The sequence below is a fragment of the Gaeumannomyces tritici genome, assembly GCF_000145635.1.
Source record: "Gaeumannomyces tritici R3-111a-1 unplaced genomic scaffold supercont2.1, whole genome shotgun sequence".
Classification (NCBI taxonomy): Eukaryota; Fungi; Ascomycota; class Sordariomycetes; order Magnaporthales; family Magnaporthaceae; genus Gaeumannomyces; species Gaeumannomyces tritici.
The window spans coordinates 7306118-7333554 of NW_008804545.1; the positions used below are offsets into that span (position 1 = coordinate 7306118).

The 27437-nt window shown below is 58.9% G+C and overlaps 11 protein-coding genes and 1 non-coding gene across 12 annotated transcripts; 4 read left to right on the forward strand and 8 right to left on the reverse strand.

Moving 5' to 3' along the window:
• Positions 1-360: 360 nt before the first annotated feature.
• GGTG_02297 (hypothetical protein) lies at positions 361-7044 on the forward strand. Its single transcript, XM_009220068.1, has 3 exons — positions 361-2897; positions 2974-3413; positions 3470-7044. Exons 1-3 carry the CDS (start codon positions 1922-1924, stop codon positions 5576-5578), a joined length of 3525 nt encoding a protein of 1174 aa, XP_009218332.1. The 5' UTR covers positions 361-1921; the 3' UTR covers positions 5579-7044.
• On the reverse strand, positions 6633-8272 carry GGTG_02298 (hypothetical protein). Its single transcript, XM_009220069.1, has 2 exons — positions 7409-8272; positions 6633-7302 (listed from the first exon to the last, which is right to left on the reverse strand). Exons 1-2 carry the CDS (start codon positions 8147-8149, stop codon positions 6739-6741), a joined length of 1305 nt encoding a protein of 434 aa, XP_009218333.1. The 5' UTR covers positions 8150-8272; the 3' UTR covers positions 6633-6738.
• A 1140-nt stretch (positions 8273-9412) lies between these two features.
• Positions 9413-10524, forward strand: GGTG_02299 (hypothetical protein). The gene is made up of 3 exons (XM_009220070.1): positions 9413-9718; positions 9805-9874; positions 10005-10524. The coding sequence occupies exons 1-3, from the start codon at positions 9562-9564 to the stop codon at positions 10123-10125; spliced, it is 348 nt and encodes a 115-aa protein (XP_009218334.1). The 5' UTR covers positions 9413-9561; the 3' UTR covers positions 10126-10524.
• On the reverse strand, positions 10517-11148 carry GGTG_02300 (hypothetical protein; the record flags this gene model as incomplete). Its single annotated transcript, XM_009220071.1, has 1 exon — positions 10517-11148. The coding sequence occupies exon 1, from the start codon at positions 10871-10873 to the stop codon at positions 10517-10519; it is 357 nt and encodes a 118-aa protein (XP_009218335.1). The 5' UTR covers positions 10874-11148.
• Positions 11149-12893: 1745 nt separating this feature from the next.
• GGTG_02301 (hypothetical protein) lies at positions 12894-13579 on the reverse strand (the record flags this gene model as incomplete). The annotated part of the gene is made up of 3 exons (XM_009220072.1): positions 12894-12963; positions 13137-13374; positions 13453-13579. 3 exons carry the CDS (start codon positions 13577-13579, stop codon positions 12894-12896), a joined length of 435 nt encoding a protein of 144 aa, XP_009218336.1.
• A 542-nt stretch (positions 13580-14121) lies between these two features.
• Positions 14122-14850, reverse strand: GGTG_02302 (hypothetical protein; the record flags this gene model as incomplete). Its single annotated transcript, XM_009220073.1, has 1 exon — positions 14122-14850. The coding sequence occupies one exon, from the start codon at positions 14848-14850 to the stop codon at positions 14122-14124; it is 729 nt and encodes a 242-aa protein (XP_009218337.1).
• Positions 14851-16473: 1623 nt separating this feature from the next.
• Positions 16474-17265, forward strand: GGTG_02303 (hypothetical protein; the record flags this gene model as incomplete). The annotated part of the gene is made up of 2 exons (XM_009220074.1): positions 16474-16701; positions 16807-17265. 2 exons carry the CDS (start codon positions 16474-16476, stop codon positions 17263-17265), a joined length of 687 nt encoding a protein of 228 aa, XP_009218338.1.
• Positions 17266-17800: 535 nt separating this feature from the next.
• Positions 17801-18448, reverse strand: GGTG_02304 (hypothetical protein; the record flags this gene model as incomplete). Its single annotated transcript, XM_009220075.1, has 1 exon — positions 17801-18448. One exon carries the CDS (start codon positions 18446-18448, stop codon positions 17801-17803), a length of 648 nt encoding a protein of 215 aa, XP_009218339.1.
• Positions 18449-18830: 382 nt separating this feature from the next.
• Positions 18831-20216, reverse strand: GGTG_02305 (hypothetical protein; the record flags this gene model as incomplete). The annotated part of the gene is made up of 3 exons (XM_009220076.1): positions 18831-19581; positions 19653-19833; positions 20090-20216. The coding sequence occupies 3 exons, from the start codon at positions 20214-20216 to the stop codon at positions 18831-18833; spliced, it is 1059 nt and encodes a 352-aa protein (XP_009218340.1).
• A 187-nt stretch (positions 20217-20403) lies between these two features.
• GGTG_02306 (hypothetical protein) lies at positions 20404-21389 on the reverse strand (the record flags this gene model as incomplete). Its single annotated transcript, XM_009220077.1, has 2 exons — positions 20404-20590; positions 20842-21389. 2 exons carry the CDS (start codon positions 21387-21389, stop codon positions 20404-20406), a joined length of 735 nt encoding a protein of 244 aa, XP_009218341.1.
• Positions 21390-21485: 96 nt separating this feature from the next.
• GGTG_02307 (oxidoreductase) lies at positions 21486-25163 on the forward strand. Its single transcript, XM_009220078.1, has 3 exons — positions 21486-22301; positions 22372-23307; positions 23456-25163. The coding sequence occupies exons 1-2, from the start codon at positions 21880-21882 to the stop codon at positions 23015-23017; spliced, it is 1068 nt and encodes a 355-aa protein (XP_009218342.1). The 5' UTR covers positions 21486-21879; the 3' UTR covers positions 23018-23307; positions 23456-25163.
• Positions 25164-26352: 1189 nt separating this feature from the next.
• On the reverse strand, positions 26353-26443 carry GGTG_20037. Its single transcript has one exon. It is a non-coding gene; the product is annotated as a tRNA-Phe (tRNA).
• Between the last annotated feature and the right edge of the window lie 994 nt (positions 26444-27437).

Genomic DNA, 27437 nt, shown 5'->3' on the forward strand with positions numbered 1-27437 from the left:
ATATACCTCAAAAGCTACGGAATCTCTCTGGTCCGTACAAGCCACCCCCGAGAGGTGGATGTCCGGCCTTGGCAGTAATTGCGATCTTTTCCTCAGCACATCTCGTTGTTTAAGCACTTCCACGATATCGCTTGCTGCCCCATGAAAAAGGCTAGCGAAGCACGGCCACCCATGGTGCGGGTCGTGATGTTTCTCTAGACACCGTCCCATTTCGAGGCGTGGGCCCTCTCCACTCCAGGCGGGGCCCGCTTCCACTTGGGAGGGAAAGCGCACGCGAGGGACGAGGGTAGGGCGGACGTCTAAGCCACGTGGAGCTGTGTTGGGTTTGCAGGTTTTCCAGCCCGGCGCGTGACGTCGCATCTCCCGCTTGCCACTTTGGGCGACAATCAGTCCCGCGCGGGCCCGGGAGGTGGCGCGTGTCTGTTGTCGATCCGGTCTCGAACTCCAGGAACGGCAAACAAAAGCCCCTGGTTCGGAGCTCTCCCGTGCGTTTGAGAGACAGCGTCCGGGTAGGAAAGCGCGACCCGCCAAGCCTTATGGGGGGTGGCGCTTGCTTCTTCAAACGGGCACCAGGTGGCCTTGCCACCCTCCTCGCTTCGACCTTCTCCGGACTGTGCTTCTCGATGACACCATCAACTTTCTTCTTTACCAATCCGCCTCCCCGTTTTTGATCTGTTCCCTGCCGTCCGGGTACCGCGCAAGGCAGGCATGTGCACGCGACGTTCATCAAACGCCGGCCACGATGCTACATTGATTCAATTAGTCAATCAGATGGAAGCCGCAATCACGATTGACACTGGTTCAGGCGCGATGCACCGCAGAGGCAATCAACCCTGCGATGCGGACAACAAAGGAAGGGAGAGGGAATGAGTTGTGTTTGTGTCGTCTACCCAGGAAGGCATCGACCCTCGCCCCCCAGACACGCGCGCCCGGTTAATCGGCCTCATGACGAAATACTTTATGCGAACGTTGGAGCAGCGGCAACAACAGCCTGCAGACCTTGCCGGATGCTCTTTTTGCCGGGCCCCTGGCGAGCGAAGCCAGTATTCTGGAGACTTGGCATCGAATGCTACCACGGCAGGTCAAGCTAGCCTTGGCAAATATGAAGCTTTCCAAAGCTTTCCGGAGCGGCGAAAAAAAGGTGTGATCAGAGGCTGAGCCGCCATGTCGGGTCCTCCCCATGCCGAGCTCTCTACCACTTTTCTTTTTAGTTTAAGCTCACCCCGTCCCGATGTCGCGGTCGAGGATCCAGGGTTGGTTGGTTTGTTCGGGGGTGGTCCGCGTCGAGAAAAATCTGCCGTTTCGAACTGCACAGCCTCCCAGCCAAGATCGACTATCAGTCGCATCGCGCCTTTTCCCTTTTACCTCCTTCTGTGTCTACCCACACATATATGGCACATGGGCGTTGCCCAATCAGCCGCCCGTGCGCTTGGAACCTGCCGGGAAAAGCTTGCCCCAACTACCGCCGCCGGGGAAGGTTCACGCGAGGCAAGCGTCCATCAAGCGATCGGGGGACAGGGGAGGCCACGGGTTGCCTCTGGGATGCCAAGGTTGTCAGGCCACCTCGGGGGCGTTTGTTTTCTGGCATGCATGAGATGAGCAATATGCGCCGGCTGTCTGTATGTACCTATGTTGTGGGTTCATATAAAGATGGCCAGCCCATGCGCCCGTGTTCTGGGGTGAGCCTTGGGTCACCACCGCCAACTTTACGGATCTTGTCGATAGAGTCGCGATCCAGGGTCATCCTTCTCCCTTCTCTTCTAGCTTGTTGCTGAGATCGCCGCCTGGTCGCCGGCGCGAACCCATCTCTCCAACAGCCCGGTCTATTGCATAGACTGGCCGCCTCCTGGTCCCGGGGCTTCCTTCCATTCTTTTCTTCCTCCTTCCCCCCTGTTCCCTCCTTCCTTCCAAGTTGTTCGAGATGGTCCCCGGAATCTTCAACAAGGCGGTGGAGTCGATCGACGAGAACTCACCTGTCGAACCGCGGCCCTTTGAGCCGGTCGTGCTGGCGGGCCACGGCCGCAGCCCTAGCGACGCCACCACCATCCGCCCCTTTACCGGCGCCTCCACCGCCAGCCCGGACGGCAGCATAACTTCGTACAGCCACAGCAAGAACCCCTTCGCCACCCCGTCCCTTCGTAGCTTCTCCAGTCTGGCAACCGCCGTGGCGGTGCCCGTCGACGTCGAGGCCGCCCTGCGGCCCGACCCGGGCACCGAGGCCGACTTTACCGTCGCCGGCGACAACCCCTTCGCCTTCACGCCGGGCCAGCTCGGCAAGCTGCTCAACCCCAAGTCGCTCGACGCCTTCCGCGCCCTCGGCGGCCTCAGGGGCATCGAGAAGGGCCTGCAGACCGACGTCGCCTCCGGCCTGAGCGTCGACGAGACCGCGGCGCCGTTCCGCGTCTCGTTCGACCAGGCCGTCGGCGGCGGCGGCCTCCCCCAGAAGAGCATCGAGAAGTCGGGCAACCACAATGCCGCCGCCGCCGCCGCTGCGGGCCGCTACGCCGACCGCTCCAGGGTCTTTGGCAAGAACGTGCTGCCGTCCAAGAAGGCCACGCCCATCTACAAGCTCATGTGGGCGGCGTACAAGGAGAAAGTGCTGATCGTCCTGAGCGTGGCGGCCGCCATCTCGCTGGCGCTGGGCCTGTACGAGACGTTCCGCCCGAACCACAAGACGAACGAGGTGCGGGTCGACTGGGTCGAGGGTGTGGCCATCTGCATCGCCGTCATCATTGTCGTCGTCGTCGGCGGGCTTATGGACTGGAACAAGGAGCGCGCGTTTGTGCGGCTCAATGCGAAGAAGGACGACCGCGAGATCAAGGTCATCCGGTCCGGCAAGTCGCAGCTCATCAACGTGGCCGAGCTTGTGGTTGGTGATGTGGTGCAGCTCGAGCCGGGTATGTATTGCTTGAGCGTGCCCCCTTTTTGTCACCCTCACGTGTGGTTGACTAACATGTCGCTTTCAAACAATAGGCGACGTGGCTCCCGTCGACGGAATCTTCATCAGCGGCCACGACGTCAAGTGCGACGAGTCCTCGGCAACGGGCGAGTCGGACGCGCTCAAGAAGATGGGCGGCGAGCAGGTGATGCGGATGCTCGAGTCCGGGACACGCGCCAAGAACTTGGACCCGTTCATCATCTCGGGCGCGCGCGTGCTCGAAGGGGTTGGCACATACGTCGCCACCTCGGTCGGCGTCCACTCGAGCTTCGGCAAGATCATGATGTCGATCCGCATCGAGGCTGATCCCACGCCGCTCCAGGTCAAGCTCGCCGGCCTGGCCGTCAACATCTCCAAGTGGGCCGTCAGCTCGGCCTCGTTTCTGTTCTTCGTCCTGCTTTTCCGATTCCTGGCCAACCTGGGCAACGATGCGCGTGAGCCGTCTGAGAAGGCCTCCTTCTTCCTCGAGATCTTTGTATGTCTTGCCGGTGATCTGTGATGCCCCTTTTGAGTCTGTGCTGACCTGCCCAGATCGTCGCCATCACCGTCATCGTTGTCGCCGTGCCCGAGGGCCTCCCCCTTGCCGTGACCCTCGCCCTGGCCTTCGCCACGAAGCGCTTGCTCAAGGAAAACAACCTCGTGCGCGTGCTGCGCTCGTGCGAGACCATGGGCAACGCCACGACTGTCTGCTCCGACAAGACGGGCACCCTGACCACCAACAAGATGACGGTAGTCGCCGGCACCTTTGGCAGCACAAAGTTCACCAAGCCTGGCGGCGCCACTACCCCATCCTCGTCCGACTCGGATTCAGATTCTTCGGCCATGAACGTCGCCCAGTGGTCGTCTTCCATCTCACCTGCCGCCCGCGCTGCCATTGTGCAGTCGGTGGCTGTGAACTCGACGGCATTCGAGGGTACTGACGACAACGGGCAGCCCACCTTCATCGGCTCAAAGACGGAGACGGCTCTGTTGCAGCTTGCGCGAGACCACCTAGGCCTGCAGTCGGTGCAGGAGGCGCGAGCCAACGAGTGGGTTGTGCAGATGATGCCTTTCGACTCGGCCAAGAAGTGCATGGCTGCTGTTATCGGGCTGCGCGGCGGCGCGGGGTATCGTCTGCTCGTCAAGGGCGCGTCCGAGATCCTGCTGGAGTACTGCGACAAAAAGGCCGGCGTGTCGGGCCCCTCGTTCTCGGCGGAGGCGCTCGATGTGACGGACCTCACCGCTTCGGACACGATGGCCCTGCGAGCGACCATCGAAGCGTACGCGCGCGGGTCCCTGCGCACCATCGGGCTCGTGTATCGCGACTACCCGTCGTGGCCGCCGCCGGGCGTGCACGCGGACGAGGACGGGCACGTCAAGCTGGCGGAGCTGCTGCGCGGGCTCGTGTTCCTGGGCGTCGTGGGGATCCAGGACCCGGTGCGACCGGGCGTGCCCGAGGCCGTGGCCAAGGCCAAGAAGGCGGGCGTCGCCGTCCGCATGGTCACGGGCGACAACGCCGTCACGGCCAAGGCCATCGCGACCGAGTGCGGCATCTACACGGACGGCGTCATCATGGAGGGCCCGGCCTTCCGCGCGCTGAGCGACGCCGACATGACGGCCGTGGTGCCGCGGCTGCAGGTGCTGGCGCGGTCGTCGCCCGAGGACAAGCGCGTGCTCGTGCGCAAGCTCAAGGCGCTCGGCGAGACGGTGGCCGTTACAGGCGACGGCACCAACGATGCGCCGGCGCTTAAGGCGGCCGACGTGGGTTTCTCGATGGGCATCTCGGGCACCGAGGTGGCCAAGGAGGCGTCGCAGATTGTGCTCATGGACGACAACTTCAGCTCAATCATTGTGGCGCTTAAATGGGGCCGCGCCGTCAACGACTCGGTGCAAAAGTTCCTGCAGTTCCAGATCACCGTGTCCATCACGGCCGTCATCCTGGCCTTTGTCAGCGCCGTCACGCACCCAGAGATGAAGTCGGTGCTGACTGCGGTGCAACTATTGTGGGTGAACCTATTCATGGACACGTTCGCCGGCATCGTGCTCGCGACAGACCCCCCGACCGACAGTATTCTCAACCGACCGCCGCAAGGCAAGGCGGCACCGCTCATCACCATGAACATGTGGAAGATGATCGTCGGCCAGTCCATCTTCCAGCTGGCCGTAACGGTGACGCTCTACTTTGCGGGCTCGCGCATCTTCGGGTTCGACCCGTCCAACCGCGACCAGATGCTGCAGCTGTCGACCATGGTGTTCAACACGTTTGTGTGGATGCAGATCTTCAACGAGCTCAACTGCCGCCGCCTCGACAACGGCTTCAACATGTTCGAGGGCCTGCAACGCAACCCCTACTTCATCTGCATCAACCTCTTCATGATCGGCTGCCAGGTCGCCATCGTCTTCGTCGGCGGCGCCGTCTTCAGCGTCACGCCCATCGGCCCCGCCCAGTGGGCCGTCTGCATCGTCCTGCCGCTCTTCTCGCTGCCCTGGGCCATGGTCGTGCGCTCGTTCCCGGATGCGTGGTTCGAGAGCGTGGTCGGCGTCGTGGTCGCGCCCTTTGTGCCGGCCTACGCCGGCCTGGCAAAGGTGTTTGCCCCGCTCTCGAGGCTGGTGTTGCGCAAAGGCGCCTCCGAGGGCGACGCGGAGAAGGGGCGGTCATGACACGTGCGTCCGGCTGGGGATATTGTCCCCGCTTAAGCGCCGCTCGCTGCTCCTCCAACTCGACCATTTCAGGGTCTGGGGGCAGGTTCGCCCACACCTCGTCTGGCACCATGTCACGCTTCGCTCGAGGATCGCGGGTAATGCTGACGTGGGCGAACAGTTTATACAGCTGATCTTCCGTCTCTTCTTCGAGGAAGGTGTTCTGCAAATCGAACTTGACTTTTTCGTTGAGGTAGGCGCCGTGGAAAGTGGAGAACTTGGGATCGTGGCGCATCATCTGGTCTCGGACAACGTCCGGAGCACTTTCGGCTCACGCCCTGACGTTGTCTGATCGTCATTGATCATCGACTTGCGGCACTGCAGCAGGAGGTGTGCTATCAATTGGCTCCACATGGTCGCGCTGGGATTTGCGACATCTGTGGCGCGTCTTGCCCAATAGCCATCGTCTCATCGCCTGTCAGCGGCTCTTGCGCCACAAGCGCGGACCTGCACTTTCATATGGCGACGCCGGTCCGCAGGTTGCCTTGTCATACCAGACATCTGCATCCGGTGCTGCTTTACAGATCCGGCTGATCCACGATGGTGCTCTACTGTCTCCATTATTAGAACGCTACCGCAGGGAGTTCACATGCCTGACCCCGCGTGTCCCTTTGTCAGCTCACTAGATCCCCTTGTTCTTTTCTTCCCTTGCTATCCCACGTTTTTCTCGTTTCCCTCTCCCGACAGCTTTCGCCTGTCACCAGACCAAGCCCTCTTCCTCGCAAGCCCTGTCGTCACCATTGAGTCCTTTCTCCTACATGCCGCAGTTTACTCGCACCCTTTTACAATCGTTATTTGAGTTTCTTATTCACTGCTTTTAGGGACAGCGACAGCATAGCAGAGCACCTGGTTCTCCTATGGCCGCGTAGCCGAGTCGACACTCGTACGAACCGTCGTATTTTATTAGATAGATCTTCTTCAAGCCTCTCTTTTAAACATGTTGCTCATATCATTGCAAACAAGCTCGACCTGCTTTGCAGTGTAGTCAGGCCGTAGGGCCGATTGGCCGCCCTGTTTCAACGATTGGTCCTACTGATCCGGCACTCTGTTACCCCGCTTCAAGCCGTTGAGTCTATTCTCAAGTATCGTCGGGTGCCTCCGTGTGACACAGAAAGGCACGACTAAGGCGTGATGTTCGACGCGCAAGGCACCCATCCCTCGTGGGTGCCCTTAGTGGCGATATGTTGCCACAGAGATCGAATGTTGTTGTACTCAGGCGAGAGAATCGTCGTACCCGGACGGGAGTTGAGGACGAGGTAGTGCAAAAAGGCTTCGTCCCTGAATGAAAGAAGCTTGGGGTCGAGGTCTTTCCAACAGGCACTCTTCGCCGAATCCTCGCTAGAGCGTACCGCCTGGGACGACACTGTGTATACAACCTCTCTTGCTTGACCGGGCCAGTTGAAAAAATAATCCCCGTGGCAGGCTACCTCATAGTCGTACTCGATGCAGACGCCAATTGCGTTCTTCTTGATGCAATCCTCATCCACCCAATCTTTGTAGAGGATAGCCCCGCCCGTGTTTAACATCGCGTAATAGGCCTTCCGGTAGAAAGTGTCTTGCAGTGTTGCGTAAAAGGCGGCCGCATCGGCCTTGTACGAATCCTTGAAAATTTGCAAGTTTTGGGCGCAATGAGGGACAGTGCAAAGAGGGACCAGGAGGGATTGAAGAAAGATGCGTTCTTGCCACTATAAAGGTGATTAGCAAGGGGCTACCTAGATGTGTCATCGCGGTGTGCGGCACTCGTCGACGAGCCATGCGGGTCACAAGAGGTTTGTTGAAGATGGAACTCACCAGCCCAAGCTTAGCGGACGCCATGAGAATCCAGAACGGGGTGGCATGCACCGAGTACGCCGGATCGTTCAAGTTGCGCAGCATCAGGTTGACGTTGCACTCATTGTCGCCCATGATTCCTTTGATGGTGGTGAGGTCGTTGCCAATATTGCTGCTGTCCGTGTTGCTGGTGTAGGTGCGGGCGTACTCCGAGATGGATTGAAGGATGTTAAGGGCGCACTTCTTGTCGCGAGCCTCCCAGGACGCGGTTAGGGCCTCATTGATGATGCCCTTGATTTGCTCCACCATCTTCTCCGCGATCTTCTCGAATTCGGCAACGACATCGACTTCGCCGCCGACGATGGCGCCGAAAGCCATGTCGAGCGCCATGCCGGCAAAGTGCTCGGCGACAAAAATGAGCGGGTTACGAGACTGCAGCGTCTCGGACCGGGGGCTGAGAGAGCGGGCAGCCGGGGCCGAAGTCGAGTTGAGATTCTTGTTCGCGGCGCAAACGGGACCGAAAGCGACGGAGTTGACACAGACTTGGTGCGGGCCACAGGGGCGCGCGCACCGCGGGGCAGGACGGGCAGGCGGTTCATCGCCAATGGTGATGAGGTCGGGTGGCAGCATGTCCGGGGAAAACGCATCTTCGCGGGTCATGAGCAGACCGGGGAAGGCGGCTGGACCGGCGAGAGCGGGTGCGGCCAGGAGCGGAGACCAGAAGACCCCCAGCACCACGGCTTTGACCAGAGTGGAAGACATCCCGAGGACAGAAGAATCGTGGGAAAAGGCCTAAGGGGAAACAAATTAAGAGGACCGGCTGTAAGTTTCGAAGGCTCTATGAGCTGGAGATGTGATGGTAGCAAAGTTGTAGCGATGAGGGAGTCTGCGCCGTGATAATTATATAGGTTATTAGGAATCCATCGTGAATAACGTTCTGAGCGACTGAAGTTGAGCCTTTGAGCGACTTCGGGTCCAGCCGTCGCTCGAACAGGGGAAAACAAGTGGTGTCGGCGCGTCCGAGGGCGCCTCAGGCGGTGCGAAAAAAAGCCTTTCAAAACAATTCCATATGGCTGCTCCCAGCCCCCGGCGGTGTTTTGTCGCAGCGAACACCCACCACCCTTCATGGCCCGTTCTTCAGCCCTATTCAGCCCTTGGCGAGAGACAAACCTAACCCGACTAAGCTCGAACGGTAAGCTAGCGGGCTTGGCTCGACGCATGTTCCAAGGATATGGTTTAGGTTGACTCGAGCTGAGATTACTGTGAGACTTGGCGTTTATCCCCGCAATTTGGCAAGACTTTGGGTTAAACTTCAACTGGGCAATCAAAGTGGTTGTGCCGAGCGGCAGTGCTTAAAAGGGAGCGAATAATTGGACCGAATGCTTGTATTTGGGCCTTAGCGAGCGACAAAGACCTCAGATGCAGGGTCTACGTCTTCCTGACCGATAATACTTCTTGGCGCCTATCCCCGCAATTTTCTAACACGTCCAGTTACGTTTGACTAAGAAACGTGGCTGCTTATGCAAAGCAATACCGCGCTTAAATGAGCGAATAATAGGGTTCATTGCTTCCTCTTCAGTCCTTGACGATGGGATAACGGCCAACTTGACCCAGGTCGAACGGGAGGCTAGACTGGGCTTGGGCTGACGTGAGTGCTCGATCGAGTCGGATTTTTCGACCCGATGACACCTCGCGTGTATGCCGAAACTTGGCAAAACGCTAATTTCATGCCTGGCAACGACAAACGGTCGCCATGCAAGCCACGCTGATTTTTTTCGAACCATTTCCCATTTTTCAGCTTTATCGGGCACCCTTCTGCGTGTAACTGTGCGTCGCTAATGGACCACTGGTTGCCGAACGAGGAAATGACGCCAAGCTGTCAGCCTTAGCCGTCGGGGCATGGGTCGTCTTTGCTGAGTCGCGGATGGAATTGAGCCGTATTCGATCAAGACCCCGCTGTAGTTCTCAATGTGTAGTTTAAAGCAAGGGGAGACTTTTTATCGTTGGCCTCCTGTAGGTTGTTTACATAAATGCTCGACCAGCTACTATTTGATCAGCCTACCTGAACACCTCTTTTCCCCCAGCCATCCGTGATCCCTTCGCCATTCCCAGTCTTACTCACGCACTCCAAAGTGATAATTCAGGCTGTTAAGATCCGACTCTCACCAGTTTCAATGGCTGTCCTTCGTGTCTTTGTCGTCCAGCTCGCTGCTGTTGCAAGCCTCCTGCTCGGTACTGCAGAGGCTGCGCATGTGCACACCGTCGCCTTTAAGGCGTCCCCCCTAGATGGCTCTTGGAGAATGGTTAACGTCACCACTGATGGCGCTTGTGGTAAGTACTCTTCTGCTTCTCATAATGTCCCGCAGCCCGCCCTTCGTTTGAAGCAATCATCTAACCGAAGCAATTGGCACATGTAGTCAACCTCGGAAATTGCAAACGAGCACAGGTTGGCAAGCATTTTACCAACGACCAGTGCCGCTATTACGCGTAAGTGCCCCAGCCCTTTGGGCCCAATCCTCAGCTCGTTACCTGAGCACTTCAAGGCCCCCAACGGACGCAACCACCGGGCCGATCCAAGGCGACGAGTGTTGACGCACCGATCTAACGCACAAAACAGCGACGAAAAATGCAGAGTCCTGGTGAAAAAGGGCGGTCAGAATGATTTCAAGTGGGATGAAGGCTTTGCTCTCCTCACCAGCCAACGCTGGCTCTCGGTTCAGAGCGTCCAGTGCGATTAGTTAGGCAGCACACACTGCATGTCTCCGCACATCTGCCGCCCCGTCGTCGGCCTGGCACGGGAAAAGACCTCAGTGAGCTAGAGGCAGCACGGTAGAAAGAAGGGCTAATTTCGGAGCGGAGTCAGAGCTGCTGTCAACTGCCCAATGTGGTGTCAGGGAAATGGCGAGAAGATGGGTGGAAACTTGGTATACACAAAGAACAAATTTGATCACAACCAGGGGAGAATTAGGTCACGGCAGAGACGAAGCAGTTGGGTCGACAATCAAGCCATTGTATTAAAATTTCCTTCCGAGCCGTTCACCAAAAAAACTTAAAAGAATCGACCGAAGCTCGTCATCCGCTCTTCGATGGCGAGAGAGGCAAGCAAGTGCGTGGGGGGCACACACAAGCTTAGTTGACCTTGGCCTGGCCGAGGCTGTCGATCAGGTTGCCGCCGTCGAAGAGCTTGTTGTTGGCGGCCTTGGCGCGGCAGAGGTTGCCGTTGCGCTCCTTGACGTTGTTGTCGCAGACCAGGTTGGCCTGGGCGACGCAGCTGAGACGGCTGCCGCAGTCGTTGCCGCCGGGCACGCACTTGCCGGCGCCGCCGGCCGCCTGGCACGAGTCCTGCTTGAGGGACGTGTTGGCGACGCAGCAGGTGCCCTGGGGCACGGGGCGGCCCTGGTTCTGGCGCGCCATGAGGGGCTCGCCGGGCATGGCGGCGGCCAGGGCGACGAGGCCGAAGAGGACGGTGGTCAGGGACATCTGCATTTTGGCTGGTGATTTCCGTTTGGGGGGGTAGTTTGTGGGTGGTTTTTTGTGGGGGTTGAAATAAAACAAAAAAATATTGTTTTGATGATGTAAAGACCGACCGGCGGAAAAGAATGGAAGTTACCAGGAAAAAGAGATGGTTTGGTGAAGGCTGGAATTGGAGGCTCGGAGTGAGGAACAGGAACGAGAGAGGGGGACAAAGGGAGCTCCCGCCCCGTCTTTTATATCTGGTCGCCTCTCACGACGGCATTGTCAAAGTCGGTGTCGACGGTTAGGCGAGAGGAAGGTGGGTTGTGTGGGCCAGCACGGAAAAAAGGGGGTAGGGCACCCCGGCGACTCTGGGCCTCCTCCTTGCTCGCAGATCCTATCTCGCCAAAGGAAAAGGACCCCTCGACCCAGGGGCGACGTTGAATGTGCAAGGGGGGTCCCAGTGCTGGTCGCAGATCCGACACGCAGGTCGGCAGAGGTTACCCGCCAGGGCGATGGCGGCCGCCCTACCATTCTCCTCTCCCCCCTCGCTGTCCTGCCACCAACCTCCAAAAAAATCCGCACACGTTATATTTTTCCCCACCCAAACTCTACAGAAAATCAATTCAATTGATTGCAATGCCTCGTTATCATAACACACGCCTCGGATCCTCTCAAAAATTACAAAGGGCGAAGGGGAAATGACTACCCATTAAATTCCATATAAAAAAAATAGGCACTGGCTATTATTTGGTGTGAGTAAATTGACTTCAGAGTGTGCCCATTTTGTTTACGTGTGCGGATTTTTTTTTTTGGAGGCTGGTGCCTGCCTGGTCGAACATGACACAGGCCACGGGCGTGTGATAAAACGCGCTGCTGGAGAGAGGCTGTGCGGTGCCGTTGCACCGACGGCGCTCGGCATCGCCGCCCAGCGCGGCGGGGAGATCGATCTGGGGGGCGCCGAGGCGTTGCAGAAATGGGTGGTAGGCGTCGGGTTGTATTACGAGGATACTACCCAGAGGTACTATACCGTATTGGAGCGTTCTCTGAACGGGCCAGAACGCACACAGGGACTCTGACGGGTGCCAGCCGAAGTGGCAGACATGCTTGGCACTGAACTGCTGTCATGTCTAGCGGCGTCTTGACCTGGCGAGAAAATCGAAAGGGAATGAATGCATGGCAGCCCCAGCCAACAACGCACGTTCAACCAAAAAAAACAAAAAAAAACAGGCGGCTGCGGCCGCGGAAGGCCGAGACAACAAATCGGACGATGGGGCCTGGAAGCTGCCAAAGCTTCTGGCCTAAAAAAGTGCGGGGTGGGCCCCCATGGCGTCTCAGTGCCGTCTCGAAGATCTGAAACGGGGGCCTAGCCGACGCATCATTCGCTAGCCTGCACCAATCCGGCCTTAGCGCCAACGGTCCTGCGGGCCAAGTGCGACCCATCTGCCTACATATGGACTAGCGCGCCCTCATTTGGACCAAAATCAGTGGTAGCGGTTTCCGGGATTGTTGGAGCCGCAATGACGGTTGTTTTTCTCTGTCTCTTGCGCTGGGCCAAATTGGAAGAGAGAGGCCTGACACGAGGCCGCTGTCAGCCGCCCGTCTTTCTGCGACAGGTCCCGCCACTCTGGCTGCCGCGTCTCTTCCCCTCCCCTTGTTCGTCGCCATGAATGACAGGTCCATGATTTACGGCCATGATCAGACGGATGACCAAAGATCAGTGCTCCGGCCCGAGCCTGCGCGTGATCGTCCGCCCTTCCCCCAGATTTTCCTTGTTGTCTTTCGGCTGTCGGCGCCGATCCGCTCGCCCGCCCGGCTCGCAGCCGATAAAATTGCCTCCCCCCCCCCCCAAGGCGATGTGGCGGTGAAGTGAGTGCTCGAGTCGAGCGCTTCGTGGAACGCATCCAGGAGCCCAGCGATGTGGGCAATGTGGGCTTTCACCGCCAAGGTTTTCAGGGGGTCGTTGCTGCTGGAAGCACTCGAGAAGGAAACGCCCCCGTCTTTTACATCTCAGTATCTGCTATACCAAGATTGCATCGCCTACGCGAGGGCGCTAGGCGTCAATATCGAACGACACGCCCTTAAGCTTAACCGCACTCGCCATCATGCGATGCAAGGTTGGCCTTTTCAGCTGTTAGCAACTGTCAGCACGGTACATCCAGCGCCCCATGGTGCTCACCAAGGCAAATGCACCTCGTACACACGAGGACTGCGGCAGGCTAGCCAGCCCAGAGCGCGGACGACTTGACTTCCTGTCTACGGGGTACCACTCATCGGGCAGCAGAATGCCACGCACCTCGGTCTGGACACGCCACCAGCACCAGAAGGCGTGTGGGCCAGGTCCTCGGCAAAGCGAGTAGTTCCAGACCGTGGTGTGAATGCTGCCGCCACGTACGTACCCCTCCACTTAGGTACCCGGTAGTCATCGCGGGCAGGCAGCACGATTCGGTCCGCGTCGCCTGCGCCACTAGCGGGCCCGCGAGGCCGCGCCGCCCCCCACGGCGAACTAAGTTTGTAGTACCGCGTCGTGCCAGCTGTCGTTCTAGCCCGGCTGCACCAGCTACTGGAACGCGGCCATACCAGCGTCTACCGCGCTCCCAACGGCATCATACAGTCGACGACCTCGAAGCCGGGGAACACCGACACCAGGCTCAGCGCGGCAAGCAGGGCTCTGAAGAGCGCCTTAGTGTCATTGTAGGGGCGCCCTAGCGGGTCGTTGATGACGAGGGATTGCAACATACCTTCTCGCCTTTTGGTTGTCCATTTGATAGCCTAGTCTGCTTTCATGCATCCCCAATCCCACATATCTTCCTGTCGGCTATAACCTGTTCATGGCCCCGGCAGGGTTCCTGGAGCCATCGCAGCTCTGAGCATGACATTGGCCAACTCCGAGGTAGGCCTGTCGATGTTTTGACAAGCCAGGCTCGTATGGAGACATGCCAATCGCTAGGCTACCATCCCCGTAGACAGACACTTGCTGGGTTAAGATGTTACTTGCATGCCGATTTAGCTGGACAAGATCTGCCATGCTTGGATGAGGACTAGAGAAGAATGATGGGCGGTATTAGTACAATTCTAAACTTCGTGGAGTCTTGGTGTCACAGGATGTAGTAAATTGACTAATTCGAAAATGCCCAAATCATAACGCTAAATCAACGCCAAACCCGCACCAAACCCATCCCAAACCCCAACCGACCCATTCCCATCCACCCCAATGAACGCCCAAAACATTTTAATCGTGATGTGTCCGCCTTTGCCCGCGCCGCCAGGCCCTCGGACACTCAGAACGCCCTCGCGCTCAACCGCAGGGGCGCCACAAAGGGCAGCGACAGGGGCGCCACGTCCACGTCGCGCTGGCGGTCCCACACCTGCAGGACCGAGGGCGAGTCGAGCGTCAGGACCTTTGCGGTCCTGTTCCTGGCGGTGCCGACGCCGGCGCCCGCGGGGATCAGCAGGCGCTTCCGGGACGACGCGACGGGGCGGTCGCGCTGGGCCTGCAGCCGGTCGAGCTGCCTGTTGCACTCGGCGTCGGCGACCCAGTTCTCGGCGCTCGACACGTGGCGGACGCGCACCATGCCCAGGCCCGACAGGCGCTCGTACAGCTGGCGCGCGTCGGCGAGCAGGTCGCGGTTGGGCCGGTCGGCCATGGCGGCGCCGCGCGGGTCGAAGGCCGAGGCCTCGAGCACCGACACGACGGCGTAGGCCGAGTCGGAGCAGATCGTGACGTCCGGGTACCGCACGGCCGGGAGGCGCTCGGCGAACTTCCAGAAGATGCGCAGCGCGCTCTCCATGGCCAGGATGACGGCCGCCAGCTCCGCGCGCCGGTCCGTCGGCGGTGGCGACGCGGGGAGCAGCCGCGTGCGCGTGCCGATCTTGAGGGACGGGAGGTACGAGCGCCCGTTGTGGTCGAGCGCGACGAGCACCCAGGTCGCGGCGCTCAGGGGCGTGGCCGAGGCGCGGTCGGGCTTGCGGCAGCAGCTGTCGACGCGGTACGTCATCTTGACCGACATGGCTGGGGTCTTGTTTGCTGCTGCTGCCGGGTGTTGGTGGGTTGTGAACAAGTATATGAACAAAGTATGTATATTCGAGCCTGCGGTTATGTTGAACGTTGGAGATACTACAAAGGAAAAGACCGTGAGGGCGGGGGGACGGAGGAAGGTGGCGACATTGTAGCTTCAGGTAGACTGACAGCAGAAGACGCATCTTTAATAAAGGCCAGGCCGTGCAAAGTTCACGCTAAATATGGCATTGTTTGGATCAACAAGATGGGGCCCGCGCCAGCCCTCGGTAATGTGGAGGGTTCGCGGACATTTTCCCGTCTTCCCCCTCCTGACGATCAAGGCAGGGGGCGGGATGGGATGAAGAAAGCTTTTCGCAAGGCGGGTAGATGACACGACCGTCAAACCAAAAGATTCGACTGCGCTCAGACCGGGTTACCGAGTCGGTTCTTCGGTTCGCTGGGTCTGGAACGATCTGCTCCCCAAATCGGGCATTACCTGTTGCTGCAAGGCTGAGGCAGGGAACTGGTCGTCCGAGCCTTTGACGGAGCCGACTGATTCGGGATCTGGACTCTCCATCTGGACGGGAAGCTTGGGGCGATTAATAGAAGCCAAAGGTAGGATTCGAGCCTCGGTGGAAGGCCCGTGACAGGATAATTATAGCAGGGTCGCAGGGCCAGTGGAGGTTTCCGGGGGGTGATGTTTGGTGTTTGGCAAACAGGTGGAGTCGATCGGCTGGGTTGCACACGCGTAAACCGATCCAAGGTGACGATGCTGTTTATACATATGTGCCCAGGTACGTGCAGAATGCTACCGCGACTAAGATCGAGAGTAACGTAGGCAGGTTTTTGAATGGCTCCCCATGTTGATAGCTGTTTATAGCTCCCCGCAAAACTATACAATGAGTTGTGCCAAACGCCCGGGACTCGCCTTCCACACCGTCCAACCCGCCGCAGTCCATCAAATATTGACGTCCGCTCTACGCCAGATCCCACCCACCCGCACAGACACGCCGTCAGCACCACATGTGCAGCCAGTGATGCTCAGGCCGTAACCATGGGGTATTTGTTTAATGGTGCAACGACGCTAGGTTACCAGCCGACGAGAGATGAATAAGAAACTAAGTGCCTGCCTGCCTGCCCCCATGCCCATTCAGAAAGTGGAGATACCCCCCTCCCCTCCCCTCCGAACCAAAACCTCCTCCATGTTCTTGATACATATCCGATTATCACTCTGTCCCTTGATTGTGAAGCGACCCCAACTTCCCGCAGCACCCTTGCTGATAAACAAGAAATGGCCATGGCACGGGAGAGCACTAGCAATATTGCAGTGCTAATACGGGTGGAGCGGCGAGAGGATAGTCATCTCAGAACATAGCCCTCGGCGCCCTTACTTATCGTTGTGCCTACCGTCCTACACTAGTGGAACCAGACCTACAAAAAGCTCGGCATCTTATCGGCTGTTTATGCCGCCACGGGGAGAACACGGCGGGACATAAAAGCGCATCCTCGGGGGTTTCTGGAGCCCACGCATGAGTGTCAGTCCCGCCAAGGTCACAACGAGACAAAGGCCCCTTCGTGGGCCATACCCGATAGCGACACCTCTCTATGGGCAGCTCAAACTCTTGGCCTGGAGATGGGCATGTCTTGCGCAGCGGGAGACACTGCAGCCAACTTGAAGACCTGCCACTTGAAGAGCCACAGCGGAAGATTTCTAGTCCTGGAGGGAGAGGCTGTTGGGAAGGTTGCGGACTTGGGACGGTTCAAGCCACCGCGGGGCTACGGTTCGGGTTTCCTGAACAAGATATTCGACAAAGATGATCCAACCCCCTTGAAGAGACTCGGGGATACCATGTCCGCCTTTGTGCAAGTTTTTGATCCGACTGGAGAGCTGGGGATCTGGAATAACAGTTCCGTCATCCAGGCGAATACTGCCTGGTCTCAGCGAGAAACGGTACCGAGACAATAGCTGGAGGTTATCAAGCACCGGATACGGCGCATATATGACTCCTTCGATCACATCCCGGACTGCCATTTTACACTGGAGCCCACAAAGCTCAATACCCCGGACCCGAGCGCCGCTTTCAATGCCTACTATAGACGGCGCACGGTAGATTCCTTATATGGCGCCACGGACCTTGACGCCGCTTCCGATCCCCACCAGGAAAGCCCCCTCAAGGGCCTGTGTCCCACGGGCACGCGACCCGGCGACATTTTTGTTCTCTTATACGGCGGGGACGTCCCGCTCATCCTGCGTGAGCAGCCGGGCGATGTCGCCGGGGGCGCCTCACCAGAGCAGAACTGTTGCCTCCCTCCTAGGCAGCTGGCCTACTCGCTGGTCGGGGAGTGCTACCTGGCGGGGCACATGAACGGCAAAGCGTTCGAGGCCAGGAAGGGGACCACGCCTGAATGGTTCACACTAGTCTGAACCATGATGCCCAGGGGTACCGCATTTGGGCGCACTTCATAAGCATGGCCGAGCGGGCTATTCATTGTTTTGGTTTGTACCATGTACTCCCAGGCGCACTCAGTATACCGCTCTGCAAAACTGTCAATACTTTGACAGAGACATCCTCACCCGGGGCGTTCCCTCCACTTCAGAGGCGGACACAAGCCCATTTCTTTGCAGAAGCGCGCGTCCTTCTCCTGCTCCCCGGTCACATCTTGCCAGGGACAGGACTATCCGAAATGATATGTGATCGCTGTTTTCGCCTAGGGTTTTGCAATTTCCTGGACTGGAAGTAACCAGAATCTCGCTCAGGACCTAGGAAGCCAATATACACCTCCATCAACCAGCAAAGAACGTAGCCCCTCGATCAGCGCTCTGTCCGACACCCAACGGTTTCTGGTACTGCTCCGCCTCTCCGTCACCTTCGGCTCCTTGAAGCCAGTTCAAGAACACATGCTCCCTCCCGAGTCCCGGCTGCAGGTGCCTACTATGATTGCAAGGAATCGTTTCCTTCCTATATCCCCTCGGCGACACCCGCCTCCATCTCAGCGAAGGCTTTAACAATGTCCCTCTCGAGAGCCTCTGCCTCCTCGTTCCTTCCCTCCTCGGCCAGCTTCTTCTCGAGCGCCTCGCGTGCGCGCTCGAGCCGCGCCTGCGCGAGCCGCCGCCTCCCCTCGTCCTCGCGGTCGAGGGCGCCGGCGGCCAAGACGGCGGCCAGCACGTTGGCCTCGCGCTCGACGACAGCGTAGCGGGTGACGCAGTCGAGCGCGCCGAGCATGCGGTGCAGCCGGCCGACGTGGTAGAGCAGGTCGCGGTCGGCGGCGGGGCCGACGGCGTCGTCGCCGTTGTCGTCGCTGAACAGCCAGCGCTCGACGGCGGCGACCGTGGCGGGCGAGTCGGACCGGATGAGCACCTTGTGGCGGCGCGCGGCGGGGACTGCCTTCTGGGTCTTGCACGTGTCGACGGCCCAGCACAGCGCCAGGATGACGGCGGCCAGGTTGGCGCGCCGGCGGGTCGGGGTCGGGTGCGGCGGGATCGTCATCTCCTCCACGTCCCAGCCTTGCGCGCGGCGGTTCCTGACGCAGGCCGCGGCGCCGATGGCGTCGGATCGGCCTGCGTAGCGGCAGTCGCCGGCGACGTTGAAGACGAGGCTGTAGGTCATCGTGTTGCGGCGAGATTTCGTGATGGCTGTTGACGCTGGAGCTGTTCATGATTAGCGGTTAGATGATGTATCTGAGGTTCTGGAGGGTGTTTTCTGTGGAGCAACTTGCAGCTGATGATGTTAAGTAAAAGATATATGCGGATAGCAGTGGTATTGTTAGGATGGCGTGGAGGGGATACGGGTAGACTGGAACCGCAAAATTGAGACCAAAATATCAATTGATGTTGATATACTGATGATGTACCTCCCAGAGATGATATTAGGAAGTCATGACCGGCTTTGACAACTGGTAGGCCTTTGACAACTGGCAGGCACCTCACTTCGGAAAAAGGAAGGAGATATGCAGTACAGACCAGAACATACCTGCACCCTCCGCAGCAGTCTACAGCTCATCGTGGCCCGCGCCGCCCCCAGGTGCAGCAGCTCCCGCAGAAGCATCGGCATTCTGGCTGCCTTGGCCGCCCTTCCCGAGCGCCTGGACCTTCCCGCTGATGATGTCCATCAGAAACGCCTCGACCACCGCGGCAGAAAGCGCCTGCCCGCCACTGTACGGGAACACATCCCCATTGCTGGGGTTGAAGACAGACAGCCCCTTGCTCACCCCCGGGGCCTGCCCCAGCGGCGCCAGCATCTCCGGGTACTCGCCGACGTCGATGGTGGTGAACTGGAGGTACTCGCGGTACCTCTGCGCGAGCGGGCGCATCTCGGCCAGGTACGCCTCGCGGTCGGCGTCGGACGCGACAAAGTAGTGCACCAGGCTTTTGCCCAGCTGCATGTTCTCCATCTCGTTGCGCCTCGTCAGCTCGACGATCGTGGGCTTGGCGCACAGGGTCACGAAGCGCTCGAGCGACCCGACGGCGTCGAACTCGGCCGACGACCGCTGCTCGCCCTCGCGGTTGTTGAAGCACCCGACCGACGACGAGCGCGCGTGCTCGGGCGGCGGGCCGACGGCGAACGAGTACCGGTCCCGGAAGCGGCCCGCCAGCGAGACGAAGGCCTGTTCCAGGACGCGGTCCTGCGGCTGCAGCTGGGCGACCAGCACGACGTCGTCGACGCCGATGAAGGACGTTATGTTTTTGTCGTCGAGCCGGGACACAGTCGGGCGGAGGGCACGGCGGAGGAAGGGGACGATCCTGGCGCGTGGGCGTTGCCTTGTTAGCCATGTAGGATGTTTGGTATGGAAGAGCTCCCTGGTTGTACTGACTCCTTGGCTCTACGCGGCCCCCTATACCGGTCCATCCTCCCATCCTGGTGGTAAAGGCGTATGGCCGGGTATGAGATGACGTGGAACTCGTCGCATAGCTTGCGCTTGGCGCCGCAGTCAAGACTGACGACGTTGTTATCTCGTTCTGTCTCTTGGATCGAGGTCCATTCCGGCTCCAGAGCTGCGCTCGCCGGTCTTGGTCTCGCTGTCAGCTACCTCCTGTCGCCAGGGGGGCCTGAGAGGAGCTGGGGGGGTGTATCTCACTGCGACGGCTGTGGTTGGAGGCGGGTCAATCAATCGGCTCTCGGCTGGGGCGCGGGGAATTGCCGTCTGGGTAGATGAGTCGACGTACCTCTACGACTGCAAGCAGCCAGGCTGGGTGTCAGTAAGGCCAGAGAATCGCCGGAAGGATGCCATCAAGGAATTGCAGCGCTTACAAGCTACCAGGGTGTACTCGTTGGAGCGCAGGGCTTTCCGGAAGCTCGCCTCGGTGACGTGATTCCAGCCAAGCACCGAGCCCGCTCCCAGGCTCGCGACAAGGCACAAGGACGTGGGAAGCTTCATTTTGGTGTGTACGCCAGGCTCTCCCTCCTCGAGATGTCAAGGTGCAAAGGAGAAATAAATCAGAATTGGGAGTGAAGTGAAAGGCCAAGGTCACCAAGGTCAAAGGCGTCAACGCAGTCAACCCATTGTTCAATGGCTGAGCGTCATCGGCGGGGATCGGCAGATTTGCGGGGTAGCGGCCCTAGCGTCAGCCCAATGCAGGGGTGGTTGTTGTCGCGGTCACGCCATTTTTCTTCTCCTCCATTTCCTTCTCCTCCTTCTCCTTCTCCTCCTTCTCCTTCTTCTCCTTCTCCTCCTTTTCCTTCTCCTCCTTCTCCTTCTCCTCCTTCTCCTTCTTCTCCTTCTCCTCCTTTTCCTTCTTCTCCTTTTCCTTTCTTTTTCTCTCCTTTTTTCCTTCTTCTCCTTTTCCTTCTCCTTTTCCTTCTCCTCCTTTTCCTTCTCCTCCTTTTCCTTCTTCTCCTTTTCCTTCTTCTCCTTCCCCTTCTTCTCCTTTTTCGCCTCGCAAGGGACGCCAGAGCCATCTGCGTCGATACTGCCACCGAGTCCGAAACGCCTCTCGACGGCATCCATATCCTCCAACCACTTCAGAGGCTTTGTTGACCGCCATATCTGCTTTTTTACGTACGCCCCCGGGAACCGTTGGTGCCATTCATATGTCCTATCCGTAGGCCAGATTTCGTAGCAGAAACCCGATGCTTCCTTCACGCTCGGATGCACAGCGAATATCCTAAGATTCCTGTTGAACCCGAACTTGGTGATGATGGGCTCCTCGATGTCCTGATAGTAGGTCCTCCCGTTGGGATTGAACATGACCGGTGGTGGCGGGCAGAGTAGAGCTACCTCGGTGCTATGGTTGGAGATGTGCTGGGCAAATAGTGCCGAGGCCCCATGCATGAAATTTCGCTTAGATTTCTTTGACGACGTGGATACAGCGAACTCGGGGTGGTTGGGATCGATAAGGGGCCCAAGGGCGATGGAAAGCGTTTGCTTATTGCGACTCCTGGCATATTTCTGGACCCGGTCATAGTTTTCGCCAGTCCATAGGAGTAGCCAATTCTTGTGGACATTTAGTGAGGCGAATCGATGATTTATTCTCGCCTTTTGGCTTGGCTTCAAGTAACGGTCCGCAATCTCGTTGACACGCCACTTCGTGGCAGCATCGGCCTGTGACATGGCTCATGACAATGAGTGGTAAACAGGACACCCAGTGTTACAAGGGTGCAATGCAGGCTTGGGAGATGAATCCAGACTGAAGCTGATAATCATTCAGGGCCTCAAGGGATGCTTAAGGAAGCAGGATTCCCTCGAGGAGTCGGGGCAGGAGGTCTGTCTAATATGTCCCTGCGGGAGGCCCTCCTCGCACGCCCGGCGCTTGCCTCTCGCAGGCGATCGAGCCAATCAATCCTACCCCGACGGTGTCCCGTGTGACACCCAGCTTCACTAACAAGTAAACAGACAACATTGGAAGACAGCTGAAAGGGGCACTTTTATCAATAAAACTTTCCCTCTGCAACTGTTTGCCGACACATCTCGATGCTGAGCATGCTGACGACACTGTCGGCGACATTCGAACGGCCTCGATTCCCATCCCATATTGCCTGTTGGGTACATACAACACCTCTCCCCTCACCGATGGAGCCATCAGGTGGAACGACAACCAAACATGCAGGGGTCAAGGTTCGGCTCGTCGGCAGCTGGAGGCCCCACACCAAAACGGTCTAGAGTGGAGGGGTTCAAGCTTCCACTCGATGGAGAGCATCTCGTCGTCCACATTCAATCCCTCTCGATCGATTGTTGTCGACCAGCCCAAAAGGCATGTGAGACGAAACTCTCGTCACCGACAAAAGCAAAGGCAAAAATGGCATCGAGCTGCTTTGCGCGACGGGCGATATCGCTGCTGGCAGCAATTGCCGCACTGACCTCACCCACCGCCGCGTCCACCGACGTCGTCCAGAAGCCGCTCCTCAGCTACTTTGAGTGCCAGCACCCGCCCTATAGGGTCCAGATCGTGTCCAAGTCGCCGCTGGTCATCTACCTGCACGGCTTCATCACATCGCAGGAGAGGGAACACCTCCAAGACGTGACGTAGGACAAGCCCGGACAAGACTAGCCTCCCCACAAGCTACCTCCAAGCTGACCCGGCACCCGCGTCCAGAAAAAACACCTTCACCCGTTCCGGCGTGACCCCCAACGACGGCAGCGACGCCGAAAAGGCGATCCACCAGGTGCGCACCTCGCGCTCGACCAGCGTGTCGCGCGACGCCGTCGTGCGCTGCATCGAGGACCGCGCCCTCGCGTTCCAGGGCCACGGCGTGACGCGCGAGCACCTCGAGCCGCTGCAGCTGGTCAAGTACGGCCCCGGCGAGCGCTACCACTTCCACACCGACTGGTTCACCGACCCGCAGCACGCCACCCCGGCGCTCGGCGGGAACCGGCTGACGTCCTTCTTCGCCTACGTCGCCGTCTCCAACTCGACGACGACCCCGGCCGAGGAAGGCAGCGAGGAGAAGCAGGGCATCATCGGCGGCGGCACCAACTTCCCGCTCGTGGACCCGCCGCGGGGCGGGGGCTGGTGCGGCCCCGACGGCGTCATCGACTGCGATGAGCCCTGGGAGAGCGGCACCACGTTCCGGCCCGTCGAGGGGAACGCCGTGTACTGGGAGAACCTGTACCCCAACGGCGTGGGCGACGCGCGCAACCTGCACGCGGGGCTGCCCGTGACCAAGGGCTGGAAGATCGGCATGAACATCTGGACCCGTCAGGGCCCGTTGAGCGAGGATATGCGGGCCCCTGATGTGTGATGGTTGGCGCGAGCCCAGGTCTATTATAGGTAACACGAGTGAATGTGAGCATGGCATTTACGCCCCGCCATGGCCTCAAGTGATATCAGCACCGGCCCATCTTTGTCTGCGTGTCCGCGTACTCGTCGCCCACCGGGACCACGCCATCACCGCAGTTCCTATAGCTACCCATCCAAACGATGTCCGTCTCCTGGTCAAACACCACTGAGGATTCGGATCCTAGTGTAAGCAGACGCCCGTAGCCCTAAACTCAAACAGCACCAGGGGCAGAAGCTGGACAGAAACTTACAGTACGCGGCCCTCAAAAACGTGTCCCCCAGCACATAATCCGTGCTGCCGGCGTCTGCGGGCTGCATCCCCAGCAGACAACCGCCGGGGTACTGCATCCAGATAAAGTCTCTGTACTTAACGCTGACGGTCAGGCTCCCATCGTTGAAGCCAAAGTCGATGGAGCCTTGCTGGTCGCGGTGCGCGCAGTCGACCCAGACGTTGCCGGCGCCGTCGACGCGCGTGCCGCTGAAACGCGCCGCGATGGCGCGCACCAGGCTCGGCGGGCCGTAGCTCAGCGTCGACCCGCTGTCGATGATCATGGTCGTCGTCGTTATCGTCCCGGTCAGCGGCCCGCCCTCAGCGGGCGCCAGGGCCGTCAGCGGGTCGCTGCGCGCGTCGCCCGGCTGCGTGATGCCGAACGACGTCACGTTGACCGAGTATTGCAGCCAGTTCGGGTCCTGATTTTCGATGGGCGGCCAGAGGCGGACCGGTTGGAGTTGTCCGCGGTACTTGTACAGGTTGACTCCGCCAAAGATGATTTCGCCTGCGAAACGGGTATCAGTCCTGCCTGCCCTTCACATGGTGACATATCTTCTGGGGGAAAAGGCCGACTGCAGCCAAGGACAGCACCAAGGAAAGAACTCACTCTCGCCATCCCCAACACCCCCCAGTCCGAGACTGAATACGGGCGCCTTGATGAGTCCGTACGCCCACATCATCTGCAACAGGGTGTACGGGTACGACGTGGTCCAGGGGTACGTGTATCCCATTCCCAAGACCCCCGCGAAGGCGTAGTCCGAGTCGTCGGCCACGATGAACTGCACCAGTGGCACCTGAAGCCCGCCGCCGAGGCCCGCCGCAGTGCCGATGGTGTCAAGCCAGTAGTCGCCCATGGCCTCGCCGGTGCCGTACACGAGGTGCCGCCGCCCGCCGCCGACGTGGTCGGCCGTCTTGGACTGGCCGGGGTAGTAGGCGCCCGTCCGCCGGCACAGCTGCTCGTCGACCGACCGTGTGCAGTTTGGGCTCACCCAGAGCTCGTACGAGCCCGTGTCGACGATGACCGATACCGTTTGCGCCGGCGAGCCGATTTTCACTGTGTTTGTGCCGGCGGGGCCTGTGTTAGCTCGAGACAATCCAAGTCCTAGATCCTGGAAGGGGGTGAGGTCCGGTCAACTCACAGTCAATCAGATAAACCAGCCCCCGATACTCGCGCAAGTTCGTCCGGCCTTCTCGCTTGCCCAGCGCCGCTGCTGCTCCGCCGCCGATCCCAGAATAGCTCCACCTCTTGGGCAGCAGCCCGTGTGCATCTCCGGCCGCGGTGTCCCCGACGGGCTTGGTTCGCATTGGCGCCCGAAGGAATCCGTTTCCGGATGGCTCCTGGCGTCGAGAGAGCAGGTGGCGACGGCCCCCTCCAGCCCCGTCGCCGGACCCATCACGCGGATCCCGAGGGAGCCACGCCGGGCCCAAGGCAACGGCCGTGTCAAAGACCGTGGCCAGCACAAGCAGCAGCAACAGCAGAACCGCGCCGGCTGCACTCAACATGGCGTTTGGGACGGCGTGGCATCGGGTGTGGTGTTGGCCACGATCCCCCCCAAGGCGTGGTGGGCCGGTGTTACATAGCAGCGTGTGCTCTGCGCGAGCAGGGGAGGCGAAAGCCCCGGGGTCCCATGCCATAACATCAGAAGAAAAAGAAAAAGAAAGAAAGGAATAAGGCGGTTCCGGAAACGGGGCCACTAGCGGCAGGCGATATTACGGAGCGCAAATAAAATGCCCTCGAGCCATGTGTCGGAAGCACGCTAAGCAGACTCTCCCGTCCACTGTGCCCCAGAGGGGCGTCCTGGGAAAAGCCACTCATGCACCTCGTGAAGATACAGCGACTTCATTGCCCAGCGGCCTGCGCCATTTGTCCATGATTACCATCACAGGGAGATGCCATTGGCCGCCCTTCAAGCCCCGAAACGATACCCCGGCATGAGATTCCGGTATTGGGAATCAGGGGGTCAGACCTAGCGCCCTGTTGACCGAAGCTCAGCTGGGCCAGGCCTTTTCTTCTCATACTGCCGGGCCACACCGTCGGGGCGGGCTTCCACTACCCCAAAAACGTAATTCATATCGCCCTCGGAGCCAGATCCTCTGCCGTTTATTGGCCCACCAGTGTATTGCGCTGCAATTCCATGCAATGATACAAGCTTTCTGGGCAGGGCCTTTGGGCCAGTGACAGGGGAGAGCATCCCCACCCGCACTAGACTGCATTCGAGAGCCCAGTCACAGGCTAAATCTCAGCCGCAAGTAGATTGCCGCATTGCCTGCAGGGCCCTGGTTCGCTCCGCAGGTGCGTCCGTTCCCCCAAAGGACGACGCCGGAGGGCAGGATGCGGCCGCGTCGTTTGCCGGCTGCTGTTGCTGACGTTTGACTATCGAGTATTTTCCCCCGCGCCCTAGGTCGGGCGGCTCTTTGGCCGGCCTGCTTCAATGGCATGGACGGAACAAAGGGCACTGCCCAACGAAAGAAGCACAATGCCATGCGTTGGAGAGATAAAGAGAAGAGAGTGAGAAGGGACAATGCCAGGTTGAACACAAAAGCACAGTGGTTGTTCTGTTCCCTTTTGATCTTGTTCCCAGGTCTGTATTTATATACAGCTTGTACCCTCACACTTTCATGATGCTTCCATACCGTCAACCCAGAGACACCACCAAGTTACATCACTTTTCAGCCGAGAAGCAAGCCTAGCCACCAGATACAGAAAGCACCGAGCCCTGCCAGCAAAATGGACGGCATGAACATTCTCCTTAGTGCTGTTGTGGCTTGGGCCTCCTATGCGGCTGTCTCGGTGGCTATCTCGGGTGGATTCGACGCGGTCGACACCGATTGGGCGGATATGATTCACGACCTGGACTGAGGCCTAAAAGAATACCCACACAATCTAGATTTACCATGATAGCGTCCTACCTAGTGGGTACTGTCACTGTCAATAAAAAAAATAAGTAGACCTAACTCAACCAACCACCTGGTGACACAAACCATACGCTCAGGAACGATATACAATAAAAGCAAAAACAAAAGATTGCGGTCTGTGTGGATCGAACACACGACCTTCAGATTTGATGTCCGAAGTGTAACTTCAGTCTGACGCTCTCCCAACTGAGCTAAGCCCGCTTCTGATTGGAGGTCGGGGGCAGTCCTACAGGTTATAACGCTGGCGGCAGTCGCAGCGGACTGGCAGTTCCACTTCGACGGAGCCTCGGCATGCATCTCCAGCTGCGGCTCTCAACCAACTGACTCGCCTATTTCCTTTTCTATAGGGTCCGTGGGTCCCATCGACTCCTGACTCGGGCCTGTCCAGTCTGTTCTTTTTTGGATAAAGCACGAAACTTCTGACGGGGGGGTCTTTTTTTGGTGGGCGATTGGTAGCCCGGCATTCGATGGGACGATGTTTGAACATGCAAGATCTCGAGAGCTTCATTTCGCGCCACCCGCACGGGTTGTATTGAAGGTGTGGACAGTACACAGTAAATACTAGGGAAATCTCCCAGACTGCTTTCGTCTGAGCGACAACGTCCCGGAGGAGGATGAAGCCGCACAGCCAGGATTTTGCCCGCGGTCTCTGTGTCAGAAGGGGGCGAATTCGCAGGTGGTGCTGCCTGCTCTTGGAGGATTCTCCAAGGCAGAATTTCGTGGGCACCAGAGAGGCATTTCGGCTCGGAAACATGAACGTCCAGTCTCGAATAAACTTGGAGCCTCGGCCAAGGGCCGGACACCTTTATTTATCGCACAAGATCCCACCAGATTAGCTCCTGACGAGGACCAAGGCATCATCAGTCAAGCGCCGGGGTCCCTCAACGCGGTGGCTCAGCACGCAGCTCCGCCCGCCGGATCCCCCAAAGGACCCTGGACCACGCTAGCCGAGCGCCAAGAATATCTGCCATATCCAAACAGAGCCTGACCCTGCCAGCCGTGCGCGGCCGGACCCGTTCGAGAAGCAGTGGCCCGCCACGGTATCCGGAAAAAAGTCTGGACCGCAATTTATTCCCCACCACCACAAAAAAAGGAGCCCATCCGGAAGGCTTCGACACTCCGGCAAAGCGAAAAATGTCATTGTGGCTATAAGTAATGCCTTTTGCATCAAGATAATCACAAATCCCTTGAACGC

What these genes read in the sequence shown, in the direction of transcription:
- GGTG_02298 (XM_009220069.1), bottom strand. Translation starts at nt 8,149, where the DNA reads ATGTCTTCCACTCTGGTCAAAGCCGTGGTGCTGGGGGTCTTCTGGTCT. An exon ending in CGTCCGCTAAGCTTGGGCTG is followed by an intron (nt 7,303 to 7,408) that starts GTGAGTTCCATC and finishes TCACCTTTATAG; the next exon opens with TGGCAAGAACGCATCTTTCT.
- GGTG_02299 (XM_009220070.1), top strand. Translation starts at nt 9,562, where the DNA reads ATGGCTGTCCTTCGTGTCTTTGTCGTCCAGCTCGCTGCTGTTGCAAGC. An exon ending in CACCACTGATGGCGCTTGTG is followed by an intron (nt 9,719 to 9,804) that starts GTAAGTACTCTT and finishes TGGCACATGTAG; the next exon opens with TCAACCTCGGAAATTGCAAA. An exon ending in GACCAGTGCCGCTATTACGC is followed by an intron (nt 9,875 to 10,004) that starts GTAAGTGCCCCA and finishes CGCACAAAACAG; the next exon opens with CGACGAAAAATGCAGAGTCC.
- GGTG_02297 (XM_009220068.1), top strand. Translation starts at nt 1,922, where the DNA reads ATGGTCCCCGGAATCTTCAACAAGGCGGTGGAGTCGATCGACGAGAAC. An exon ending in TGTGGTGCAGCTCGAGCCGG is followed by an intron (nt 2,898 to 2,973) that starts GTATGTATTGCT and finishes TTCAAACAATAG; the next exon opens with GCGACGTGGCTCCCGTCGAC. An exon ending in CCTTCTTCCTCGAGATCTTT is followed by an intron (nt 3,414 to 3,469) that starts GTATGTCTTGCC and finishes TGACCTGCCCAG; the next exon opens with ATCGTCGCCATCACCGTCAT.
- GGTG_02307 (XM_009220078.1), top strand. Translation starts at nt 21,880, where the DNA reads ATGCAGGGGTCAAGGTTCGGCTCGTCGGCAGCTGGAGGCCCCACACCA. An exon ending in GAACACCTCCAAGACGTGAC is followed by an intron (nt 22,302 to 22,371) that starts GTAGGACAAGCC and finishes ACCCGCGTCCAG; the next exon opens with AAAAAACACCTTCACCCGTT.